Raw genomic sequence first — 18,163 nt, 5'->3', positions numbered from 1 at the left:
AAGCCCCACCCCCCAGGCAGCGATTGGGCAGGAGAGCCCCGCCCTGCGCGGTGGAAGTAGTGCGCCAGGCGGGCAGCTCCCCCCCTAGCGGTTGCCTTTCGCACTACAAAGTACTGCGGCAAATGCGTATTAGCGGATCTTGGGCCACTGAATTGCCTGAGGCCTACGGGGTGAAATGCGTCCAGGGGTCAGAGACAAAGGGGCAATGAAAGTGAAATGAAGGCCAAGATGGGGTACCTAGGGATAAATACGTGACTTTTACTCAGATAACACAAGGTATTTTGAAAGCAGAACTGACAGGAGGTGGGACTGGATGGCTAATGGCTCATCACCCCCATACTAGCAGACTGTAAGCTCCATTAGGACAGGGCCACATCTTTTTGGTGCCCAGCCTGGAATTTGGATTCCCTCTGAAGAAGGAAGTGCCCCCAACTCATGTATTTCCCTACCCAGATTTAGATGGACTTAGCTGATCTGTTCATTTTTTGCATCCTCCCTACCACTTGCCCCTCCCCTTCTCAGCTCAGACCACCTTAACTGCCAGCTCTCCAGAAGCAGCAGAGAAAAAAATTAGATCACATCATACAAGGGTCCTGCTTAAAACACTTTCACCTACTCAAACCCAAACTCCTCACCATAGTTGACAAGACCCCACAGGATCTGCCCTGCTGTCTTTTGCCAAGTCAGCACTGGACTGGCTCCTGCTTGAAGGGCTCATCATTCCAACTTCCCTAGGATGGTGTCCAGTCATCCTGCTTTCCCCCCTTCTCCATAGCACCCTGCTTACTTTCCTTGCGGATTTGTCACTGTCAACTATTTCGCTTTCTTGGGGGAGCCATCATACCTTTTTACAAAGGTCACCAGTGAAATGAAAGCCAAAAAGATTTTCACATTATGTGGCAGCTGTTGACCTGTTTTTTTTTTTTTTTTTTAAATCCTTACAGCAACAGAGAGCAGAGATTAATTAGCAGTTCAAATGAACACGGATCCAAACTCAAGGCAAAGTCCAAGGTCTGTGTCCCTGATTGGGGAAATTTTGAATACACCCCTGAGAACAGCATTTCTAGGAACATCAATACAACTCACCAACAATCCTCAGCTGTGACTAGGTTGCAACCAGCCAGTCAGTCGGGTCTGCAAACCAGGTCAGAGGTGCCAATGAAATCAGGCAAAGCTGGGGCAGACCAGACTCCTGTCCTGACTTCACTAAGGCCACACCGGTAGCTGCTGATACAGCTACATGAACTTTGCCCCCTCCAGAAAAACCTCCCACCACAATGATTCCTACTATCATCTCTGAAAGAGCAACACCAAAAAATAACAATTTGGTGATTTATCGAGTTCTTTAAGATTGGAGATTTCTCCACTTCTACACGCAAAGGGCTGGCCTGTGGTGACTGATTTTTACATGAAGTCTTTTCCTGTAGTTCACCACCTTTCCCCAAGCCATGGGCCTCGGCTGAGAAAGAAAAACAAGTCCTCACTATTCTTGTGGTAGATATACCACCAGCCCCAGGAGCCATACCTGTCCTGAGGTCCTGCAAACAAAGATGAGACTAGATGACTGGATGGAATGGCTTTATTAGAGAAGCCAAGGTTACAAAAACTTAAGAGTTGGCATTGGGGCCCTTCTTCTTGCCAAAGGTGGGCACGACATTGACAAAGCGCCGATTGTATTGCATCCGCCGCTTGGCCCGCCCAGTCTTCTTCTTCTTCTTCTCCTGTTTGGCCACCTGGGAAAAGGGAGGCTGATCAGACCCTAGGCGCTCTCTTTCACGCCTCCCTGCAGGCTCACCTCCAGGGAAGACAGGGCATAAGTCAAGGACCTTGACTTAGCTATATGAGCTAAAAACTAAATCCAAAGAATACTACTAATACTTACTTTGGGAGTCTGACCTCTCACTTTCCCAGCACGGGCCAGAGAACCATGGACTTTACCTGTAGTGGGAAAAAGAAAACAGCAAGCAGTTAAGAGAGCAAGAAGGTCCCACAGAGGGCAATCCTCCCCGCTCAACTCAAACCTTTACGGGCAGGATGAGCCTATGGAGTGAGAGCAAAACCAAAAGAATTTCACCACCAAGAATGACTAGTTTGGTGTGTTCTAAGGTTTTATGTCATGATTTCCCCTGACTCTATATATAAGAACTAAAGAATACATCAGATATCTGATCTAACCTGCTGATTTTGGCAGGAAAACTGGGAAATAGGCAATTCACTAGAAAACAACTTAAACACAACACCCGGCCTCAGTCTCTCAATCATCTTTCAAGAATTTGCTCTGAGAAATAAAGAGGAAGGAGTACCTCGTACTCCTGAGGTCACTGAATTCCACATCCCACACTCATCTGAGCTTACACGCAACTCAAAGGACGGTTCCCCCCAACTCACCTCCTAGCATGCGGCCCGCTACTTCCAGAGTGGTCAGGGCCTCTACCCCGCACTGGCCTAGGGTTGCCTCATCCTCAAGGGGAGTGCCTGCCAGGAGCACGACTTGGTCTTCCGGGGCGATGCCCTCCAGCGAGGCTACCTGAGCCTATTGGGGAAAATAAAGCTCATAAGCGGTCTCGCGGGGGGCGAGGTGGAAGAACCCGGGGATGGAAGTCAAAGACCATGACTCAGCCTTACCTTGATCTGGGCGACCGTCTCCCGGCCGGTCACCTCGAGGGTGTGGAGCTCCTGGGCGCGGACAAAGAGCTGCATGTCGGCGACTGAGGAGAGAAAGGTTTCTATAATAACCGCTCTGGGAGAGAAGAGGTCGGTGAATGGGCGGGGGCAGGAGATGATCTCGCCAGGGTGTAGGTGGTCGCGGGATCTCACGTGGGCAAAGGCGGGTCTTCCAGGGAAGTCGGGGGGACCGAAGCCCGGCCCACAAAGCAGCCCCACTTCCTCTACTTTGCCCGTGCCCTATGATATCGCTACCAGTCGGCTATTAAGCTCTCCGAAGGCAGCCGTGGCCCAAATCTTACCTGAGCGCGGTCACAGCTGCCGCTGCCGCGAAGATGGAGTCGGGAAAGAGGAAGGAGCGAGGGCGGGCACGTCTTCGCCGACTCCTGCGTGCTACGTCACTGTAGAGCGACCGGAACGGTCTCTGGTATTTCTACGGCACACGGCCGCCCTAGCTCCGCCCCTTTAGCTTTACGCATGCGTTTATTTGGCCCAGCAGTTGCGCGCCGGAAGGGGGGGGGAGGGAGTCGTGTCGGCTGCGCGCGCAGACTAGCTGAAGTAGGCGGTCCAAGATGGCGGCGGTCATGTTCGCGGCTGCTCGACGGGGTGGGAGAATCGGCGTCCAGCCGGCCTGCGTGTTACGGTACCTGGTGAGAGCGCGAACCTGGAGTCAGGGCAGAGGACTGGGTGTGGGAGTCTTTGTAACCCTGGAAAATTGTAACTGAGGCCCGGTTTAGGGCCTTAGTTTGCCGTTTAATGGGGAACACTTGTCTGGAGCTCAGATACATGATTAAGAGAGGTGCCGGGACTGTCGCACGCTTGGAGAGTGCGAGGGTTGGAACCACCCGAGTTAGCCTGAACTTAGAGGGGCTGCTCGTCGACTCTCGCAGCCTTATTTTTTGAAGGGGAATCCGCCCTGGATCGTTGGGCGACAGTTCTGGGAACCTAGGACTCCCGGGTATCATCTGTTGGGAGAAGCGTCCGAGAAGGATCTTAGGCAGGAGGTTCGGAGGACAGACTCCAGAGTGTGACCTGGAGTAGATGGCTCACTAATGTCTTAATTTTTCTTGAATGTGAAAAAAGGGGTAATACCGGTTTTGACTCATTATAAGGATTAAGTGCATGTCCATAAAGCATTTAGGACAGTGCCTGGGGGTGCCTATGTGATACCGGGTAATGTTTCAGGTAAGGGAGGGTCTCATTGTATGAGTGGGAGTGGAAAATTATCGCAAAAAAATTATTGCTAAAAGTTTCTAACTCAAAACTAGAATGTTTCAGTAGAATGTTCAGAGGAAACTTTTTTTTTTTAAGATTTATTTTATTATGCATCCAAGAACTGGGTATAGACCAGAGGTTTGGGGAGCGGGGTGTGTGAAAGGATTCACCAGAGACAGAGTGGGGAGGAGAACAGGCAGGTTGACTAAAATACACTGCTAAGGGGAGCAGCGGTTGAGACAGGTGAGGTCTGCTACATCTTGTGGGTTCGCTCCCTGGCCAGGGATTGAACTCGTGCTGCAGTGGCTGCAGATAGCTTCTTTTTTTTTTTTTTTTTTAAGATTTATTTTTATTTATACAAGAGCTGGGGTACAGGCCAGAGTCGTGGGAGGTTGAGAGAATTCACCAGAGACGGATCGGGATGCAGAACAGGCAGAAGGACTGAGGGCACTGCTGAGGGGAGCAGCAGGCAAGACAGGAGAGGTCTGCCTCACCGTGTGGGATTCTCCCTGGCCGTCGGGAAACCGAACCGGCACTGTGGAGGCTGCAGACAGCTTCACATCGCGGTGCTCAACCCGCTGCGCCACTGGGAAGGCCTGCAGATAGCTTCATTTTCCTGAGACTTGACCCGTTGGGCCACCAGGGAGGCCCTTCAGAGGAAACCTTAATCCTAGATAATGCCATATTGTCAGACTTATGGGTTAATTAGCTTTTCTTAAATATGCACAGACTTCTCATTTGCATCCTACAGAAATTCTAAGAGAGGACCCCTGGCAATTTGAAGTCTGGTGCTTTCCTATCGCCAACCTTTGATTTATGCCATTCTCTCTGCCTGTGATATTTCCCTCCTCTGTTTACTAAATCCTGCCTATCCTGTAGTGAGTGGGTGAGCTGATAAAGATATGTTTTTATTTTTGTTTTTGCCTCAGAGCCAGACCCAGGGAGCTCCAGATTACCCCAGCTTCGTGGAGTCTGTGGATGAATACAAGTTTGTCGAGCGCCTGTTACCCCCCACCAACATCCCAAAACCCCTAAAGCATGAATGTTGTCCCACTCCTAGTGGCTGGCAGCCCCCTAGAGGTGAGCCGGGTGATGGGGTTGGCTTGAAGGCTTTTGAGAAACATCCATCAGGAATTGTGTTGAGATCCCTCCGGACTAGTGTCTGTACTATGTTCCAGCTCCAGGAATGAAGCTCTGTTTCGCTGGTACCCATCCACTGTGCTGTTGGGATGAGATCTCCCTATACAGGCGAAGTGAAGCACAGAGAGCGCTAAGAGTTTGAGTTCCCCTGATCCGGCCCCCAGGAAGCTATGTGCCATAATTCAGAACATAGCTTGGAAGTCTGGGCAGTTCTGGATCCAAACTGTCTGTGATGTTGAGTTAGTCATTTAGGTTCTCCCTGGCTCAGTTGTCGCAAAATGGCAATAATCCCATCAACACATAAAGCATTCAGTGCATATACCTGGGGAGACAGAGGGCTTCGTGCTTGCCTGCCCCACGCCCCTAACCTACCCCCGGATATCTGAACCAACATTGACTTTTTTAAAAAAAAGATTTATTTATGCATACGAGAACTCGGGTACAGGCCAGAGGTGTGGGGGGTGAGAGGATTCACCAGAGACAGAGTGGGGAACAGAACAGGCAGAGCTACTGAAATACACTGCTGAGGGGAGCAGCGGGCAAAACAGGAGAGGTCTGCTGCGCCATGTGGGTTGCTCCTTGGCCAGCCGGGGATCAAACTCGTGCTGCAGTGGCTGCAGATAGCTTCATAGGTTGCATCCTAACTCCTTGAGCCACCAAGGAGGCCCAACATTGACTTTATCTTTTTTGTTTAATACAAGAACTGGGGTACAAGCCAGATGTGCGGGAGGGTGAGAGGATTCACCAGAGACAGAGCAGGGAACAGAACAGGCAGACTGACGAAATACACTGCCAAGAGGAGCAGTGGGCGAGACAGGAGAGGTCTGCTGTGCCATATGGGTTTCTCCCCAGCTGGCTGGAATCGAACCCACGCCACAGAGGCTGCGGACGGCTTCACAGTGCAACGCTCAACTGCCTGTGCCACCAGGGAGGCCCCCAACATTGACTTTTTTAAAAGGGGCTGTGTAGGTTTGGGTAGGACCACATTGTCATTGGCTAAGGGCCATATACATAAAAAAATAATAATAAAAACACTCAGTGCAGAGCCTGGTGTGTGGTTGGTATTCAGTGCCTGTGAGCCCCCACCTAGAGATTGATTTAGCCACTGGAACAGTAGAGAAAGGTGAGGATTAGCCTCCAAGGAGGCCCCAAAGATTCACAAAGATATGACCCAGACTTCATTTCTGCTTGAAGACCTGGTGCCAGGCCCCATGCTGGGGCTTGGGATACCAAGGCGAACAAGCTGGGCTTGCCTCTAAACTTAGTGGAGAGCAGGTCTCCTGACCTGAATCTGGCAGTGATTTTGCTTTTGGGTCACTGACCCATTGGAGACTGAGGGGAAGCCCTTGGCTGCAGTGGGATGAAGCCTGGGAAGAGTTGGCTTATCACAGTGCCTCACTGTCACAGACCCCCCACCCAACCTGCCCTATTTTGTGCGGCGTTCTCGGATGCACAACATCCCTGTCTACAGGGACATCACACATGGCAACCGGCAGATGACCGTGATCCGGAAGGTGGAGGGGGACATTTGGGTAAGTGGATGGGTTGGAATCTGATCCTGACCCTTTCAGGCTGAAGGGATGGGTTCTTCTAGAAGAGGATTCCTGACCAACCTGCTTTGTTACTCTTTCCCAGGCCCTGCAAAAGGATGTGGAAGATTTTCTGAGCCCACTGCTAGGGAAGACACCCATCACCCAGGTCAATGAGGTGACAGGTACCCTGCGCATCAAGGGCTATTTTGACCAGCAGCTCAAGGCCTGGCTCCTGGAGAAGGGCTTCTGAGGCCCAGCTGAGCAGCCTGCATGTCAGCATCCCTATAGACTGGAGTCTAGGGGATCTCAGGAGGGAGGAGGTGGGTGTTTGGGGAACGGGTTACAAAGACCAGGGCAAAGGGCTTGGGCAGGGCAGAATGAGGGCTAATGGGCTTCAGGAGTTGGGACCCTCCACACAGGAGCCAGCACTAGGGAGGGGTCCCAAACATTGGAGACCCTCCAGGAACTGCCCATCTAGTGAGCAGCAGTAGCTGTTTTCTGCCTTCAACTCAACTGTGACCTGTTGGCTGCTTTCTCTTCACTGGACCCCCTCGGGAGCAGTTATTCAAGTTGTAGAGGTTGTTGATGCCTCCTTCAGTGGAAGCAACAGGCTGAAGTTGGGAGGCACAGGGCAAATGCATTGGACACATTCCCTCCTCAGCCCTCAGCCCCATGTTGTGGGAAACATTTCTGGGTCCTTGTTTTGCATAGCATCCCCACAGACTGGAGTCTAGGGGATCTTAGGAAGGAGACCTAACTTGGTGGCAGCAGTGAACACTGAGGGCCCAGGTGTGGGTTCTTGAGGCCTTCAGTTCTAAGCACCATGTCAGACCCTGGACTTTCTACCCACAGAGAGATGGAGGGCCCAGTCACCTCTACCCTGTTCCAGAACAGTTGGCCTGACTGGGTTGCCAACGCTGGGGAGCTTAGTAACTAGCTTTGGTTGGTCTGCCTGCTGGCGTGTGTCTTAAGCTCCTGGCAGCCCCCCAGGGTTGGCCTTCCCAGCTTACCCACCTGGCATCGAAGGGCTTTTTAGGTGGAGATGCTGGCCTGTTATCTGGCCATCCCATCACCCCCAGCCAGTGAACCTTTCCACCTGTCCCAACCTTGGAGTCACAACCCCCACCCCAGAGTGAAACTTGCTAAGGTGGGTCAAGAACCTGACTCCCCCCACCCAAAAAAAAAAAAAAAAAACCTGACTTCATCTTTGACTCAAGGCAGGCACTTGATCTCTCTGGGGCTCAGTTTCATGTGAAGTGGCTGTATCTTCCTACCGGTGGACTTGTAATCAGTGCTGGCTTATCCCAAACCCTCCCTCCTGGAGACTCCAGGCCAATCTCAATTCTATGACATTAACTCCACCAGCTGTTAATGCAAGTTTTTATTTGGCTGTATATACAGTTTAAGCTATTAAAATTTGTACAATATTTACAAATTAAATAATCATCTGAAACTGTCGTCAGCAACTCTTGTAACACAAAACTGGGATGGGAGAGGCTTGGGCAGGCTGGCAGGAGCTCCCAGGCCCACCTGGCCCAGAGCCTTTTCTAACCTGGAAGATCAGGAGCCTGGCACTTCTCTTCCCTGGGTTCAAGCATTCAAATTCAAAGCCCAAATTTAATCCAAAAGACAACAGCAAGGAAGTAATTCCAACTCTTCTAAACTCAAGAAAGTTCTGAGTTGAGAGGCAGCCTTCTGTAGGTTCCGGGGCTTGCAGTGGTTCAGGAGCAGACACGAACCCTCGGCCTGCAAGGAGGCTGGGCAGTGGCTGCTGGGTGAGACCAGGCACAGCCTCACCTAAGACAGACTGCAGGGGTCTGGGGCGAGGGAGGGCAGGGTCCCTCAATGCTGCCCACCTGCCCCTCCACCCCCAGGCACTCCTTCCCCTGAGTTATGTAGTTGCCGGTAAGATGTGGAAATGCCACAGGGCATAAAGGGGACAGCCACCACCACAAGGGCTGCTGGGTTGATAGGGCAAGAAAAGGAAATCCGGTAGCAGTCTTGGTGGGTGGGCCAGGGAGCAAGCTCCTAACCTGCCTCCAGCCACACTTGGGAACAGGAGCTAATACTGTTCGGCACTGCAGCAGGCCTCCACACCGTGGGCTCAGGGCTGCCCCTCCCCCAGAAAGGGGTGAGGAGGAGGGGGCTTCTCAGAGGTGGCGCCTCCACCTGCATGGCCCTGGCAGAACCCAGGGCTGGAGAGCAAGACCGGAGCTGACCCGGGACACACACAGCAGCCCGGGACTGTTAAGGACGCAGTCTTCTGGGGCTTTGGGCCTCGGGCCTCTTTCCACCTGGCCTGGAGGTGCCGCCGCCTCTGTCTCAGAGCTGGGGGCTACTACTCCCTGGTGCAGAGAGAGGGAGCTGGCACTTGGTGGCAGGACGCGTTCCAGCGAGGGCTGCTTACGAGAGTGGGGGTAGGGGCCAGGACTGGGGCAGTGTCAGTGGGCAACGGGCGACTCCAGCTTCTGCAGGCGACGGCGGCGGAGTTCTGCTGCATCAGGCTCCCCGTCCTCAGGCAGGTCTTCAGTGCCCACAGACTCAGGAGCTGGGGACAGGGGGCAGAAATGGAACCCCCAGAGATGGGCCTGGGCCCCCCCCCCCCCGCCAACCAACCCAGGCTGACTTCACCTACCTGGAGGCTTTTCAGGTTCAGGGGCAGGTGGGGAGACTCCTGGCAATGGGGTGGCGGCCTCCGAGCTGGGGGTGCTGGTGGAGGAGGCAGCAGCAACAGCTGTCGAGGCAGTCTCTTCAGTGGGGTTGGCTGAGGTGGCAGGCCGGGGAGGCCTGGGAAGAAAAGGGACAAGAGGTGGACGAGGCCTTGGCATCCTGATGAGACGGGGCTTGGCTGGTTTTGCTGAGCCTTGCAGGCAGGGTCCACTGGCCATGTCTCCGCAGCCCCAGGGACGCAGGCACAAGTCATGTTCTGTGCCACAGACTGAAAACCTCGCCGGCAGCGCCTGCAGCTGTGCCCACTCTTACAGTCTCCACCCTAAGGTGTCTTTATAGGGGCCCCACACCCAAGTCACAGAGCCGTTCAAGTCTGGGACTCAAGCTTCCCTCCAAGCCTGTGTTGTCCCTGACGGCCACCAGGCACCTTGTACGGTGACCTGGGTGTGGGAGCCAGAACACCTCTGTTCAGACAAGGTCGTGGTGGTCACAGCGCACAAGCAGGTCCAGGAGTTGACCTTGGACCAGCATGGTGCCAAGTGACTGTCATCTCAGGTCAAGGACAGTGACTCAGTCACAGTGTCCACGGAAGCCAGAAGAGGGCTATGTGGTAAACGCAAGCACTGCAAATTATAAGAAATTTGAAAGTGTAGAAAAACATAAAGGAACGAAATCCGAGGTCAGCCCTCTAGACACCACTGCTCGGATGGAAACGGGCCTTCTGCAGTGGGAGGAGAAAGGCCCCAAGAGCTGAGAGACCCGGGCTGCCCTCGGGGAGGTGGCCTGCATCGGCAGGTGTCACGGGGTGGCAGAGGAGACGAAGCCCGAGAGCCAGGCCTGGCCGCCTGGCAGCAGCCCCGCCCACCCCTGCAGACGCACCCCAGGGAGGCGAGCACAGTGAGGTACTGGTTGATCTGCAGCATGGCGGCGTCCAGCAGCGTGTGGATGTTGCGCAGGCTCTGCAGCCGGGCCTCTAGGTGCTGCCGCTCGTGGCCCTCTAGCGCACGCAGCTCCTCAGGGGTCAGGCCAGCAAAGCCGGCGGGGGGTACAGGCATTGGGGGGAAGGCTGGAGAAAGGCAGAGGCTCAGCCAGGGCTCCCGGCCCTGACACCCCAAGCTGCCAGCACCACCCTGGGTGGCCCAGCTTACCAAAGGGGGGAGGCAGTGGCATGCCCATCCAGGGAGGAGGGAAGGGGAAGCCTGTGGTGGGGCCTGCCTCGGGGGCAGAGCCAGGTGCCTGGGTGGAGGTGCCAGCTGTGCTAGTGGCTGCTCCGCTGGGCCGGGACAGTGCTGGGGAGAACAGGACAAGGTCAGTGAGGGCTGTGGGGCTCTGCTTCCAGCCCCCAGTTCCCGCTACCACCATGCCCATGGGCTCACCTGCAGTGGTGGACGAAGGGGCTGCAGCCTCTCCTGAGCTGGGGGGTGGCGGGACAGGTGGAAATGGGCCCATGGGGGGCCACAGTGGGAACATGCCTGGAGGAAAGGGGGGCAGGAGGCCCTGGGGAACTGCAGAGAGAAGATGCGGTGGTGAGTAAAGGTCCAGAGACAGACCCAAATGGTAGGCAGGGCCCGGCTGCTGGGCGCCATCCGTGCACTCCCAGGCCTCGGAGCTCAGCAGACTGGAATCAGCTGTGCCACTTCCCGAGCGCCTGCGCCCCCCAGGCTCTGACTGCCCTCGGGATTTCCCACACCCAGCTGAGGGCAAGCACTCAACAGCACGCTGCATGGCCACACAGTGGCCATGGGGGGAGTGGGGGGAGCACTCACAGTTGGGGGGCTGCGGCAGGAGCGGTGGTGGGTGGGGGGCAGGCGGTGGCCCCTGGTCCGCAGGCTCGGGGGGCGGTGGGGACTGCGCGGGTAGCGAGGCCCGCAGGACATCCATGCGGCAGGTTGGACAGGTCTGCTGCCGCTGGAACCAGGAGCGCAGGCAGCTGGGGGTCAAGACCAGGCACCAGTCAGCCAGTGCCCCGGGGGGTGGGGAGCCTGCCGGCCGGAGCCTATCCCCGGGCCACCCCAGGCCCACCTGGTGTGGAAAATGTGGCTGCAGGGCAGTCTCTTGGCGCCGGTCACCATCTCTTCTCGGCAGATGATGCAGACGTTGTCCACGGCCTGCAGCTCCTCCGGGGTGGCATCTGGGTACCTGGGCAGGCCAGGCCAGGCCGTGTTAAGACCACGGCGGGAGACTGGAGCACCGAGGGCAGAGCAGGGGGAGCGGCCAGGACAGGCCCACTTACAGTGTGTTCATGTTGCGAATGGCGCGGCGAGACATGATGGCATCTGTCACTGCTTTCTTGAACTGCCTGGAAGGACCCTTAGGGTGAGCGTGGCAGAGGAAAGGGAGCGGGAGTGGGGGGGCGGGGGCGGGGGGGGGCTCACCTCATGGCCAGGTACATGGGCCGGATGGCGAAAAGCGGGAACGTGTGCACCTTGATCATGATGGTCATGAAGGCCATGTACAGCAGGACCTTGATGAAGCCTGGCGGGGTGCAGAGAGCGGTGGTGATGGACTCTGGGAGGCAGGCGGGGGACCCCGGTCCGGGCCCTCGACCAGGCTGCCCTCACCTGTGAACAGCTCGGTGTAGAGCATGTACACGGCCTTGTTGTCCCAGGGGTTGTCGCTCTGGAGGTCCACGGAGTGCAGCACGTACTTGATGAAGATGGTGAGCACCATCGTCATCAGGATGGCGTACTGGGGGGTGCGGGGGGACATCAGCACCAGCCCCACCTCATGCCCACGGCTCTGCTCCTGCTCCCCCAGCTCCTCCACTCACTAGCTGGGGGCACTTCTCACCACTCACTAGACCTCGCCAAGCTGAGGCTGCTGGTGGGCAAAACATCCACCAGCTGCCCTTTTACAGCCAGGTTGTTTTGCAGACTAAGAGATGCAGGTCGGGTGCCTGCACAGGGTGCCCGCACTGGCTGTGGTCACTGAACACACTCCCACCCCCTGGGCACACCTCCCAGCTGTCCTCCTGTCGCTCCACAGCCAGTTCCCCTGGCATTGACTTCTGGGGCGCCTTCCCTGAGCACCAGGTCAGAGGCCTCCTTTTGGTGCTGCCCCCACCCTCCTTGGAATCAGCACGTAAAGGGCAGGGCTGGGCCCGGCTGACCACTGCGCCTTAGGGGCCCACACGGGCTGGCCCGGGAGCAGGTGCTCTACACGGGTTGGCTGGGTTCATGCGATGCGACCTCAGGCCAGGCCTCCCGACCTCCCAAGCCAATTTTACCTCAAAGCCAAACACCAGCTGCACAGAGGCCCCACGGGTCAGGATACTGTGATAGGCATGGCTGACGAAGAGGAAGTCCAGGATACCCAGGAGGCACATCAGGGCTGTGGGGAGCCCCCCAAGTGGGGGGTTAGAGGGGTCAGCCCAGGGCCTGACAACCACTTCCTGCTTGCTCTAAGACAGCTCCCACCCTCAAGCCCTGCGTGGCCCCAGCCATCTAGTTGAGTGGGCACACTTCACTGACGCCGGCCCCCTGGGAACCCCACTTCTGCCCACGCAGGTGAGGGACCAGAGCTCAGGGCCCGGACAGTTGAGAAGCCCTGGGGTGGAACAGCAGAGACGATGCAAATGAACTTCCTAAATTATCTTTCCTGTACAGCTGTGGGCCGCGGGGGCTGCCGTGCGTGGGGAGTGACTGCTCGTGTTCCAGTCCCGGGGGGGTCTCTTCTCCCTCCAACACCCTCCTCTCCCCCCAGGAATCCCACTCACAGACGATGCGGCAGTGAAAGAGCCAGGAGATGTTGGGGCTGCGTTCCATCTGAGGCAGAACAGAGAGGGGCCCGTCAGGAAGGCTGGGGCTCTCCCCAACCCTCCCCGGTCCACGAGCCGGCCTGCCAGTCACTCCCTGGCTTCCGTCTGCTCTAGAGAACCCGCAACCCAACTCACAAAGTCTACGCGGTCCTCAGCCAGCCAGTGAAAACACTTGAGGAAGAGAAGGAGAGTGAAGAGTGCCACAAAGCGGGGGCTGAAGTCATCCCGAAAGACAGTGAAAGCCAGACAGGTCTCAGTGACAGCATACCAGGAACGTTCCAGAAGGTGCTGGGGGTCAGACATAGGATGATGTGGACATTCTGCTTGTCCAGCACCCTGGCCCTCATCCTTGGGGCAGCAACCATCTTACCTCCATCTCTGCTGCCCTCAGCTGTCCAAAGAACACCTTGCCCATCACCTTGCCCAAGAGGAAGACAAAGACGAAGGCCTGGATGTACAGGACCTGGGGAGAAGGGAGGGGAGGCACAGGTGTGGGGATTGCTCTGCCTTGGACTCTTCATTCAAGGGCCTCCCCACAACCTCCTGACAACGCACTTACAGCGAGGAAGCCCATGGCTTCACCTCTGCTTACCTGGGCTATGAAGCCCCACCCCTACTCCTCCCTCCCTCCCAGGGAGCTCCTTCCTCCCCAACTCACGGCCATGCTGGGGCTGGACTTGGTCAGGTACACCACAGTGGGGTAGAACTGGTGCTTGAGGTAGTAGGCATGGGCCACCACGGCCCCGGTCAGCGCCATGCTGGCCGCCATCATCACGGCGGTGCGGAACATTGCCCTGGCCTGGACACCTGCACGGGAGAGGGGCGAGCGCGCGCTGGGTGGCACGGCGGGGCAGCCGTGCCAGCTGGGACAGCCGGGACGGCGCCGGGGCGGCCGTGTCAACAGGCAGCGGCGGGAAACCGTGCCCCCGCCGGCCCCTCGCCCACCCGCAGCACGAGCAGATGCTGCCGGCTTCACACCTAAGCCGGGGCGGCGCGCAGGGGTCAGGCGCGGCGCCGACGCCAGGCCCGGGGCCCGGGTCCGCCCGGCTGCAAGTCTCGGGCTCTTTCCACGGCGGCTGCCAAGCGGCCGCTCGAGGGAGGCGAGAGAAAGGGAAGGCCGGCGCGGGAGCCGCCACCGCTGCCCCAAAGGCGAAAGGCCCGGGCGGGAGGCCGCCGCACAACGCCCGCAGCTGGAGCGCGAGGCCCGCGGGGAGCAGCCCGGGCGCTGGGGGCGCCGGCCGGGCCGGCGGGGCGCCGGGGGCTCTGCCCGGTGGGCAGCCTGCACGCGGCCCGCGGGCGCGAGGGGGCACGTCAGCCTGGAACCCCGGCGCCCCCACCCCCCGGAGCCGTGTCAACTTGGGGCGCCGGGAAACGGCCGGCCGGCAGGGAGCAGTGGCGGGCCGGGGCGGCACCGCTCGCCCGGGCCGCGCATCCGGGCGCCCGGGCGGGACCCGGTCCCGGGACAGCGGGCGCGCCGGCCCCGAGGTCCCCGGCGCTGACAGGCGGCGGGGCGCGCCGAGGCCTCGGGGGCGAGGTCCCGGGCCCCGCGCCGCCCGCACCCCGCCCGACCCCGGCCCACTCACCGGGAGCCCCGCGCCGCGAGCCCGCTCGATCCCCGCGACTGCGGAGGCGGCCCCGGTTAACAACACTCCCCACCCCCTGCGACCGGAACTCGGGGGCCGACACCTCACTTCCGGCGGCGCGGGGAGCGGCGCGGGCCGTACCAAGTCGGCGTCCCCGGGGCCGCCGGCGCCCTCCGCGGGGAGCCGCGGGCCCTGCCGTGCCCGGGGGGCGCCCGTGGCGCGGGCCCGCGGCTCCCGAGGGGCGCGCCGCGCAAGCGCCGGCGGGGAGGGGACGCCCGCCACCCCCTCCCGATGCGGCGCGATGGTATCGCCGCCCCCACGGCGTGAGCCCGACCGGCGCGGACGCGGCGTCGCTCAGTGGCTGGAAGGTGGGGCCGGCGCGGGCCGTACCACTAGGAGGGGGGCGCGCCGGAGACGGGCATGGCGGCCCGAAGGGGAGCGAGACGTCGCAGGGCCTCGCGGCAGGGAGAGTCGCAGCAGTTTCACAAACAAGCTGCTTCCCGGGAGAAATGGATTCAGAAAAGAAAATTTTGTCTCCTCCGTGATCACCCCCAAATTGTGTGGGAGTGAGTTGGGTCCCCGTGGCTCTTCCTGATTGGCGGAGGTAGAGTTACGCGGACCAATAAGAAAAAGAAGGGAAATTTGCGGGCCTATCGGAAGAGCGAAGCTACGGTCGGTTGCTAGGGACGGGCGGCGGCGTCGCCCGGGGCTCAGGCCGCCCCCAGCGGGCGGAGCGGGGAAGGCGCCGTCCCGGGCGGGTGGTCGGTGTCAGCTCCGGGGGACCGTTTGCTGCGCCCCGAGGTGGCGGGGCGGCCACGTGTGCCAGGGACCCGAGAGCACCCAGATCTTTAATTCCAGCTAAACTTGAGGTGGGAATGTTCTGTGCAAAGAGATTGCCTTCCACGCTGCAGGCGCTGCACCCTTCCCTGCCTGCGGCTCTGCTGTCCCCATATTGTGCAGTCCTGGGCCACAGCCACAGCTCCCACTGGTCTTAGATGCCTGGACTTCATTTTTATTTATTTATTTATTTATTTATTTATTTATGTATACAAGCACTGGGTACAGTCAGAAGCGCGGGAGGGTGAGAGAATTCACCAGAGCCAGAGCGGGGAGCAGAGCAGGCAGAAGGACGAAGTACACTGCTGAGGGGAGCAGCGGGCGGCTGGAGAGGTCTGCGCGCCATGTGGGACCCTCCACCGGTGGCCGGGGAGCAGCCGGGGATCGAACCGGCGCCGCAGAGGCCGCGGGCAGCCTCGCAACCCAGCGCTCAACCGCTGCGCCACCGGGGAGGCCCTGGACTTCATTTTGTCCCCTTCGCAGCAACCCAGTCCATGCATTGACAGAACGGAGCTAATGCACCCCTTTTTTATCTCGCATTTTCCTCCATCATCTTATTTTATTTTTATTTTTTTAAATTTTTAAATTTTTAATTTTTTTTAAATTTAATGTAACGTTTGTTCTTTTTTTTTTTAAGATTTATTTATTTATTTATTTATACAAGCACTGGGTACAGTCAGAAGCGCGGGAGGGTGAGAGAATTCACCAGAGCCAGAGCGGGGAGCAGAGCAGGCAGAAGGACCGAAGGACACTGCTGAGGGGAGCAGCGGGCGGCATGAGAGGTCTGCGCGCCATGTGGGACCCTCCTCCGGTGGCCGGGGAGCAGCCGGGGATCGAACCGGCGCCGCAGAGGCTGCAGGCAGCTTCACAACCCAGCACCCAACCGCTGCGCCACCAGGGAGGCCCCATCATTTTATTTTCTAACCCAAAGACTGGAACTCAGTCCACCTGTCACCACCAAATGCCAACAGAGATAGGAATTGAATCTTTAAGGTGCCCTTTAATCAGACAGGTGGGCAATCTGGGGTTAATGCCCCAAAGAAACTGCCTTAACATTTCACTTCCAGGTGGCTTTTTATATTGAGTTGAACAAAGACAGTTGTTCAGCAGTAAGCAGCTGCCAAGAGCTTGTGACATGCAGCCCCCAGAACTCCCTGTGGCTCTGCTCTCTTGGACCCCCGTCTCACGCTCTTCCCAGCACGCTGAGGCTGGTCCAGCACTGGCTCCTCACACTCCTCCAGTCGTGTCTAATTGTCTGGAAATTAACTCAGAGCAGACAGGTCATCAATAACATGTGTTGATGTTGTTGATATACCATGCATATTGGCTTACCGGACCGCCCCCCCCCCCCATCAATTTAACCTTCAATCACTAACGTCTGTGAGGTGGGTGGTGCTCTCCTCATATTGCAGAGTGGAACAGTTGAGGTTCAGAGATTTAACAAGACCTATCCTGGAAATGACGTTGAATCTGTCTGACTAAATTCCCCTGCTGTTGGCCTCCGCCCGTTGACCTGAATTGTCACTCAGGTGTCCCCTGCTCTCGTCTGTGACTACATGCAATGGTCAGCTTTCAGTTCTTCCCTGACCCAACCTCTCTACCCTCCTTAAAATCACCTTCCTAGGCTGTTGTTCTCTCTGCCTACACATCTGTGTCAGAATCTGCCCATCCTTTTATTTCAATGTCAGTGCTCATACTGGCTTGTTCTGTTCATGTTTCCTGCATAAGCCACTCTGCTTCAGTGGATTCAATACCCCAACCCATTTGCTTGTCTTTAGCTGGATTTCTCCTGCTTTAGAACAATTCATCGTCCCTAGTCCTCTACCCCACACCAGCTCCAGAAACCTGTGCATCACACTCACATGGCCCCGCATCCAAACTAGTAATGAATTAGCCTAAAAGTATGTACTGGGAGTCACCTATCCTAGGAACTTGGGATGCCAGTGAAGAAAACAAAAAGCTCTGTTTTTGTGATGTTTCTCCCCGATAGATATAATGGACAATGCACAATATCATCACACAGTGAATTAGCTGACACAGTGGAAGGTAGTAAGTGCTGTACAGGAAAAATAGAGCAGAATGAAAGGAGGTCAGGAGCATGATGGGATGAGAAACAAGTTGCAGAATCAGTGGGAAGGTGACATTCACACAGACTACAGGGAAGCTAGGGTGTGCGCCGAGTGGATGTCTGGGTAGAGTCGAGGCAGGTAAGCATGGACTGGTCCTGGTATGTTGGAGGAGGTGAGGTGACTGCAGTGTGAATAGCAGCAGGGGGAGTCACAGGAAAGGGAGCCAGGGCCAGGTGGTGTTGGTCACTACAGGCCAGGGATGGTGGTTCAGGTACTCTCACGAGGAGGCCATGGAGGGTGCGGAGTGCAGAGGTGTATCCTGTAATGGGCTCTTCCTAGCTCTCCCCAGACCTCTCCTGCCCCTGTGCGGGTAGACACTGTAGCACAGGGTGGGAGCAGGAGGCCAGTGAGCAGGCTCTTACAAGCCTCCTGCGAGCGATGGTGTCTGTTCTCTCAGCCTCCTGAGTGACTTGAGAATAGTTTACTTGAGCAAAAATGGAGTCCAGTGAGGCAGCACACAATCCAGCAGGAGCGCTGAGTTGCTGCACAAAGTGAGAGACTCACAGCACAAGGAACAGGAACAAGGAAGTCAGACAGGGCAAAAAAGCAGATGGTGAGGGCAACGTCACTTTCATTTAGGGGAAACTAGGGGCCTATCCGGCAGACGACCTCACTAGTGTGCGTCAGTCCATTCCT

General features: G+C 57.3%; 3 protein-coding genes across 4 annotated transcripts; 1 reads left to right on the top strand and 2 right to left on the bottom strand.

Annotated features, from left to right (window-relative positions):
- Positions 1-1,561: 1,561 nt before the first annotated feature.
- FAU (FAU ubiquitin like and ribosomal protein S30 fusion) lies at positions 1,562-2,986 on the bottom strand. Its single transcript, XM_084241462.1, has 5 exons — positions 2,967-2,986; positions 2,626-2,708; positions 2,389-2,533; positions 1,883-1,938; positions 1,562-1,733 (listed from the first exon to the last, which is right to left on the bottom strand). The coding sequence occupies exons 2-5, from the start codon at positions 2,698-2,700 to the stop codon at positions 1,608-1,610; spliced, it is 402 nt and encodes a 133-aa protein (XP_084097588.1). The 5' UTR covers positions 2,701-2,708; positions 2,967-2,986; the 3' UTR covers positions 1,562-1,607.
- A 132-nt stretch (positions 2,987-3,118) lies between these two features.
- MRPL49 (mitochondrial ribosomal protein L49) lies at positions 3,119-6,878 on the top strand. Of its 2 annotated transcripts, none has more exons than XM_084240021.1 (4): positions 3,119-3,314; positions 4,815-4,959; positions 6,427-6,551; positions 6,655-6,878. In XM_084240021.1, the coding sequence occupies exons 1-4, from the start codon at positions 3,237-3,239 to the stop codon at positions 6,799-6,801; spliced, it is 495 nt and encodes a 164-aa protein (XP_084096147.1). In that variant the 5' UTR covers positions 3,119-3,236; the 3' UTR covers positions 6,802-6,878. The 2 variants fall into 2 exon arrangements, with proteins under 2 accessions (XP_084096147.1, XP_084096146.1); XM_084240020.1 differs by having other exon boundaries at positions 4,809-4,959.
- A 2,114-nt stretch (positions 6,879-8,992) lies between these two features.
- SYVN1 (synoviolin 1) lies at positions 8,993-13,768 on the bottom strand (the record flags this gene model as incomplete). The annotated part of the gene is made up of 15 exons (XM_084245393.1): positions 8,993-9,099; positions 9,187-9,338; positions 10,101-10,287; positions 10,370-10,510; positions 10,598-10,726; positions 10,988-11,151; positions 11,244-11,360; positions 11,455-11,520; positions 11,597-11,696; positions 11,783-11,909; positions 12,448-12,551; positions 12,937-12,985; positions 13,114-13,266; positions 13,349-13,441; positions 13,637-13,768. 15 exons carry the CDS (start codon positions 13,766-13,768, stop codon positions 8,993-8,995), a joined length of 1,821 nt encoding a protein of 606 aa, XP_084101519.1.
- Between the last annotated feature and the right edge of the window lie 4,395 nt (positions 13,769-18,163).

This window comes from Talpa europaea, assembly GCF_964194135.1.
Source record: "Talpa europaea genome assembly, chromosome: 1".
Classification (NCBI taxonomy): domain Eukaryota; kingdom Metazoa; phylum Chordata; class Mammalia; order Eulipotyphla; family Talpidae; genus Talpa; species Talpa europaea.
Note: the sequence above shows the minus strand (reverse complement) of the source record. Positions and strands in the feature narration are given on the sequence as shown.

Coding starts and splice junctions, on each gene's coding strand:
- MRPL49 (XM_084240020.1), top strand. CDS start 3,237: ATGGCGGCGGTCATGTTCGCGGCTGCTCGACGGGGTGGGAGAATCGGC. Junction 4,960..6,426: donor TGGCTGGCAGCCCCCTAGAG/GTGAGCCGGGTG, acceptor TCACTGTCACAG/ACCCCCCACCCAACCTGCCC. Junction 6,552..6,654: donor AGGTGGAGGGGGACATTTGG/GTAAGTGGATGG, acceptor ACTCTTTCCCAG/GCCCTGCAAAAGGATGTGGA.
- FAU (XM_084241462.1), bottom strand. CDS start 2,700: ATGCAGCTCTTTGTCCGCGCCCAGGAGCTCCACACCCTCGAGGTGACC. Junction 2,534..2,625: donor AGACGGTCGCCCAGATCAAG/GTAAGGCTGAGT, acceptor TTTCCCCAATAG/GCTCAGGTAGCCTCGCTGGA. Junction 1,939..2,388: donor AGCGGGCCGCATGCTAGGAG/GTGAGTTGGGGG, acceptor TTCCCACTACAG/GTAAAGTCCATGGTTCTCTG.